At 28.2% G+C, this 7106-nt stretch overlaps 1 protein-coding gene across 2 annotated transcripts; it reads left to right on the top strand.

Annotated features, from left to right (window-relative positions):
• The first annotated feature begins 3153 nt into the window (after window positions 1-3153).
• On the top strand, window positions 3154-6065 carry LOC111297092 (trihelix transcription factor PTL-like). 2 transcript variants are annotated; one of them, XM_089741678.1, is made up of 3 exons: window positions 3154-3922; window positions 4617-5750; window positions 5913-6065. In XM_089741678.1, exons 1-3 carry the CDS (start codon window positions 3465-3467, stop codon window positions 5923-5925), a joined length of 1605 nt encoding a protein of 534 aa, XP_089597804.1. In that variant the 5' UTR covers window positions 3154-3464; the 3' UTR covers window positions 5926-6065. The 2 variants fall into 2 exon arrangements, with proteins under 2 accessions (XP_089597804.1, XP_022747439.1); XM_022891704.2 differs by having other exon boundaries at window positions 3157-3922; window positions 4617-6046.
• The last annotated feature ends 1041 nt before the right edge of the window (window positions 6066-7106 follow it).

Here is a 7106-nt window from a genome sequence, read left to right as displayed (position 1 = left end):
TGGTTGTGATATGAAAAGGCATAAGGTGTAATAATAAAAGATGTATAGGATCCTTAATGAAGGCTTAAATTAAATTATCATAACCTATAAATATGGTTTAGGCTAAAATAGTAAAAAAGTCTTTGAATTTTATCATTTTGTTTACATAAGTTCTATATTTTTATTACTTTCAAATAAGTCCTTAAATTTTAATTTGCACCTAATTAAGTTCTTAATCTTTAATTTGCATCTAAATAAATTTTTAATTTTTTTAATTTGTACTTTAATAAACTTTAAATAAATCAATCTTTTGCTTCAAAATAAAAACTTATATAGATACAAATAAAAGAATAAAAATTTATTCAAATATAATAAAAATATAAGAATTTATTTAAGACAAATGAAATAGTTCATGGGGTTTTTAATATTTTAACCTAAAGTTTAAAAGGTTTTACCATGTCTCATTTGATCATTACGAGGATGAAAACTAGAGTTGTTCGCCGTTTGGATAACCTGTTAGACTTATAGGTTTGATCGGAATTATTATTACATTAATAAATAATATTATTTTATTTTAAATTTAAAATATATTTACATAATATTTTAATAATAAAATATAAAATAAATTGATTGATTGAGTTTAAGCTTAGGCTTAAGTTTTTCATATTATTTTAATATTTTAATAATAAATATAAAAGGTTCATACTTAAGTTTTTTCATATGTCAATCAAGTTTAACATGACTGATATACACCTTATAAAAAAATTACGATAACAACGATAATGATCATAGAAATAAAAAATTAAAATTTTCATATCCGATCATAATTATTAAAAATTTTATAATTATATTTAATGCAATTTATAATTTTATAATTATCAATATTTTTAAACATATCTTTTGAAGTACATGTCTAAGCAATCATTCAATCAATATTGATCTTTCATTCGATTACATAAAGGAATTTTCAAGATGTTCCTTGTTAAAAACATATTATAAAAAAAATGACAAATTAGATTCTTGACTTAGATGACAAATTAGATTCTTGACTTAGATGACAAATTATGACTCCTCAACTAAAACCTCATATTTAGACCTTGTGTTTACATGAATGCCCTAATAACAAAATGATCGTATCTTTTCTTTTTCTTTTTTTTTTTTCAATAGAAAAATAACATCTTATATATGTTCGAAAGAAAAAATTGTACTCAAAGCCCTTTTTATTTGCTCTCATAAATATATATATATATATATATATATATATATATATATAGGAAAGATCCATTTATAGTAATGTAAGTCTTTTTTTTTTTACTTTTGAATTAAAATAACTAAGATTAAAAATATTATTTTGATCCAAATTAATCATGAATTTAATTTTGGTTCAATAATTAAAGATGTGTAAGACTTATATAATTAATATAAGTAAATCCCTTTTCATAATATAAATCCGCTTACACTAATTTAAATGTTACACACTTTTTTGACTATCGGATGAAAATTAAATTTATAATATTTACACATAATAATTTTGATCAAAGATAAAAAAATGTGTAACACTTATATTTGTATAAATGGATATATATATATATATATATATATATATATGAAGAGGAAAGATCCATTTACACCAATATAACGCTTATACTTTTACATATTATTTAGATTCAAATGAGTCAATAATTTAATTTTTATTCAAATGTTAAAAAAAAAAGTATAAAAATTATATTAATAAATTAAACTTCTACTCATATATATATATATATATATATATATATATATATTCAAAAGAGTTATATTTGCATGGGTGGATCTGCATGTGCAGTGTGATAAATCAAATAATTAATATTCAAATATTGTACAATTTCATCATAAAAGAAGTTGAACAATCTTTTTTGTCTTTAAAAGTAGAATAGTCCAAAAAATTGTAGTAAATACTTTTCCCAAGGTGTAAGGTGACATTTCAATCCAAGGCAAAGAACCAAACCAATCAAATCCAAATCAAAACTTATTATATAAATATATATAAGTAAAGATACACATATATTAGAATAAAAGTTATACATTTTTTAAAAATTTTTGAATCAAAATTAAATTTATAATATTTATATTTAGTTATTTTAATTTAAAAATAAAAAAATGTATAACTTTTACATTTGTATGAGTAGATTCCTCTTTTATATATATAAAATAAATAAATAAATAAATAAATATTTATATATTGCTATAAAAGCATGAAAATGAACTGTTTTGAATCTGATGACAAAATAATTCGTCTATATAACTAAATATATATATTTTTTGTAACTTTATCATAGCATATCATATATTTTCCCAAATAAATTTCAAGCAATGTAAAGGAAATTTCAATAAATCCGACACATGCACACTTGCAAAGAATATAAGATCCTCTTAGCAACAGTATTTTCAATCATGTTTGGTGTATCCTCATTGAAAAAAAAAAAAAAAGTTATATCCAACCAATGGTTGGTCTCCCTTCATTATTTGCAATATATTTTTTTTATTATCATTAGAGCCGTTAAAACTGATCCCAATTAGAAAAACTTGTGCCGATACGCACATCCAAAACCAACTCAATTTAATAAAAAAATCAACAATCGATCTTATCCAATCTGAATATGAAATAATTTAAATTCAATAATCTAAAATTAAATTGATTTAATTTTATAACTAAATAATTTTTAATTACAATGACTCCAATGCAAATAATTTGATTGTCCAATAAAAAATTTCAAAGTCAAGATCTGAATTTGAAATGATACGAATATAAAATAATTCTTCAAAAGGAATGAATTTTTTTCCTCATGAATTTGAGATGATAAAACTCATTACCATCTTCATATATCATGATCACAATCATAATTCATTTTCGTATTACAAAATTTACCAACGCATTCTACATATGTGAAGGATGATAAAAAATATACTGAAAAATAATGGAAGGTAGCTAAATCCGAAGCAAATTGAATCCCTGGAAAAGAACAGTTGCATTCAACGATACTTTGAAAGCAATGGCTCAGCCATTTAAAAGCGGAGAGCAACAAGCCAAGAGTACTTATAGCCAGGGGCAGGTATAGGGATAGGGGCCTAGTGCCGAAGGCCCAGCTGGAGGATCCCACCGCACAGGTTGGTCAAAAGACAAAGTCCCAGCACTGCAACACGCGTCATATGACCAGTCTCTGGGCCTCCGTATATCCTTCCTTATGTAATGCTTTGACATTTGTCACCATTTCATTGGCTCTCAATTTACGTATAGTTTCTATTACGCGAGACACAGAGAGAGAGAGAGAGAGAGAATGAAGTGATGAAAGATTGATGAAAGATGCGGTAGACTCGGATCCTGTCTCCCAAGAAAAAAGGCCCAAACAAAGTCGTCTAATCTCATATAAACATTTTGACTGTTTCTCTCTTTCTCTTTCTATTCAGTATTTTACTAGTTTTTCTTTTCACTCCGACAAAACGTAATGGAAATGGCTGATCAGTACGGCCTACCTGATCTCCGGCGGTTTCTAGCCAGGAGAACCCATTTTCCGGCAACCTTGCCACAAACCTCTGAACCATACCTTCCTCAAAGAAACATGGCTCCATTAGCTCCATACCATGAAGCCTTCATGCTGAGCAATGGGATGGCAATGCCTAGTGGTTTGGTTAGGTTTAGCCATGGCCATTTCGTAGGTGCTTCTGCCACCAGTGCTATTGCTTCTTCAGCTTCTGCTTCTGTTGCTGCTGCGGCTTCTCGTCCTTGTGCAGCAGTGTTTGGAGTTGAGATGGAGAGTAGTGGATGGAGTCTGGGAAATATCGATGTTGGCAAGAGTCGGTGGCCGAGGCAAGAGACTATCACTCTGCTGGAGATCAGATCTAGACTTGATTCCAAGTTCAAGGAGGCTAATCAGAAAGGACCCTTGTGGGATGAAGTGTCTAGGTATATATATAAATATATATATATATATATATATTTCATACTAAACCCACTTCAGTTTTTATCCGTTCTTCTTCTTCTTTTCACTTGGATTTCCATTTTTACTCTTTTGGTTTCAACTTTGTGATTATGCTTAATCAAGAAACGTACTTGGCTTTGCATGGTAAAACCAGTTTGTCTTTCTATTTATATGAAAAGTACAAGAGTTTTCAATCAAATGATGTTTTGTTTCAGCTGGCTTTCTATCTCTGATTGAAAGCAACAGGGCTGTGAGTTAACTCAGAGATCCATTATCAGTTCTTTTTTAATTTAAACTAGATTGTCTTATTTTGCAAAATGGCTAATCCCTGGTATTCCTTCACTGGATTCCTAACTGCCTTCATTTCAGCAAACTCTTACCAAAACAAATCTTCTTTCTTTTGTTGCTTGCGTACAAACCCTCTTTGCTTAATCAATTCTTGTAAGATATTTACACTTTCAACATGTTTAAATTTAAAATTAATTAATTACAGAGTTTACATTTGTTAAACGGTTGTGTATGGTGTATAGATTTTATATTGAAACTATTGGATAACATCGTTTGGAGGCTAAAGGGAAACTGTATCCTGAAACTAGGGTTAGTTTTTCTTTTACGATTTGGGTTAGTTTTACTTTTTGTTTTTTATGTTTAATTTCTTGATATTCTATCTTGATTTAGAATAATGTCGGAGGAGCATGGGTACCAGAGAAGTGGGAAGAAATGTAGAGAGAAGTTTGAGAACCTTTACAAATACTACAAGAAAACTAAGGAAGGTAAAGCTGGAAGACAAGACGGGAAAAATTACAGGTTCTTTCGACAACTGGAAGCCCTTTATGGTGAAACAAGCAATCAAGGTTCAGTCTCAGAAACCAACCTTGCTCAAAGGACTCTTTTTTCCCAGACTCAAAGCAATGCAATGAACCAAGAAAAGCAAGAATCCATGCAAGAACGGAAACTAAGTGAGAGCCTTAGTTTCTCCAATGCATCTGAATTTGAGACTTCATCGTCGGAAAACAATGGTGATGACCTTTCAGCTGTTGCTTTTATGATGAAACAGTCAATGGAGAATCAGAAGAGTGGAAGCAAGAAGGGATGGAAAACGAAGGTGAAGGGCTTTGTGGAGTCACAGATGAAGAAGTTAATTTTTTCACAAGATGTTTGGATGAAAAGAATGTTGAAGATCATTGAAGATAAAGAGCAAGAGAGAATGTCGAAAGAGGAAGAATGGAGGAGACAAGTGGCTGCTCAGTTTGATAAGGAACTCGAGTTCTGGGCCAAGGAAAAAGCTTGGGTTGAATCTCGTGATGCTGCATTAATGGAGGTTTTGAAAAAGTTCACAGAGAAAGGGCTAGAAGTTTCATCCTCAGCAGAAGCGCCTTTGACCAAAAACCACGATGAGATTAACACAAACAAATGGACTGAACATGAAGTCTCTAGCTTGATACAGCTTAGGAAAAGCTTGGAACCAAGATTCCTGGAAACTGGGTCTTCAAGGCAAAGCTTGTGGGAAGAAATAGAAACAAAAATGGTGAGTTTGGGGCATAGGCGTGAAGCAGTTGAGTGTAAAGAGAAGTGGGACAATATGCAGATGTACTTTGACATGACAAATGCTGAGTGTTACAAGAAGCGCAAAGAGGATTTCAGGAGCATCAATTATTTTCATCAGCAGCTTGACTCAATTGTTGGCCAAGAAAATAAGACCAATTATACTGTGAAAGACCAAGCCATGGATTCATCACCTTCACATTCTTATGACATCAATTCATTTCAGATTGCTGCAGTAAACCAAGGAGACCAACGCTTTTGGGACAGGTATGGAATATTGAAGCTGGGAAACGGAAAGAATCATCAAATTTAGTTATATCTTTTAAAAAAAAAAAAAATTGTAGTAGTCGTACTGCTAATGAAAGAGCTTTAACTTTATTATTATTTTTTTTTTTTTTTTGAGAGATTGGAACTTATTCTTTTGAACAGGTATCATCCTTGATCCAAAATTTCGGGTGGCAAAAAGTTTTAACTATTGGTGAGGATCAGATGATGGGGATTTTTTACTTGTTTTATTTGTGTATAAGAAAGCAAACTGTCCATTGAGGATTAATTTTTAATAGGAAATTAATTAACTAGTGCTTAAATGTAAGAAACTAAATAGTAATAATTTGGAATATTGGAAGCCGAGTTGTCAATTAGAATATTTATATTTAAAAAATTATAAAAACCATCATATCAAATTCATTAAATACAAAATATATTTTTTATTTTTTTAATATATAATTTTATTAAAATTTTAAATTATATTACTTTCACATTTTTTTCTTCATATCCTTTTCATATCTTACGAATTATCCAATCTAATAATTACATCAATTCAAGGATAATTTATGAAGTTTTATTTACCTGAAAGAAATGAAGGAGAGACCATTTCTTTATATATACTAGAATGCTTCCCACATTTCGTTGTGAGATTCTTTTATATATTTACCAATACTTATTTTTTATTTTAATATATGTATATTAAATACTAAAATATATATTTTATAACAAATATATATGTAAGAATTTAATTTTTATTTTTTGAATGATTATTTTTTATTCATTTTATAATTATAACTAAATATTTTAGAATTACATATTTAATCTAACATATCATTTTTTTTCTTTTAAAAATTGAAATATCTATATATTTAAATATTTGCAACGTTGTATTGAATACTTGACTCTTGAAATAAAAAATTTAAAGAAAAAACAAGTTATAAAGATTTTTTTGGTACATGAGATCGGCAAAACTCATGGGGGAAGGGGAGAAAGTCAAAGAGCTGAGAACAAAATTATAAATATTTGTAACATTTTATATTTATATTAAGCATACATTAGTTATATATAGATAGATTTATTGGTATTTCTATGTCGATGTTGTATTCAAATAATCTTTATATTGAAAATTTTGAAGAGTTTTTAATTTGAATAATTTTGTGGAGCCGATAATTATCTTTTATTTAGAAAAATTATATTTTTAATCAAAATCTCCTCTTTAGATTTTCAAAGAATTAATTTATTATATGTTTTTAATATTTTTTTTATCAATTTTAATTTTTATAAATAATTGAATCAATTATCATTATAATAATAATAGAAAAAAATTATTAAATAACATAAAAAATGCTTTAATAA

The sequence above is a fragment of the Durio zibethinus genome, chromosome 12, assembly GCF_047325235.1.
Source record: "Durio zibethinus cultivar Kanyao isolate XHJ-2024 chromosome 12, ASM4732523v1, whole genome shotgun sequence".
In the NCBI taxonomy this organism is placed as follows: Eukaryota; Viridiplantae; Streptophyta; class Magnoliopsida; order Malvales; family Malvaceae; genus Durio; species Durio zibethinus.
Note: the sequence above shows the minus strand (reverse complement) of the source record. Positions and strands in the feature narration are given on the sequence as shown.

Excerpts from the sequence above, each read along its gene's own strand:
- LOC111297092 (XM_022891704.2), top strand. The coding sequence starts at position 3,465 with ATGGAAATGGCTGATCAGTACGGCCTACCTGATCTCCGGCGGTTTCTA. Across the intron at positions 3,923-4,616 it reads TTGTGGGATGAAGTGTCTAG|AATAATGTCGGAGGAGCATG; the intron begins GTATATATATAA and ends ATCTTGATTTAG.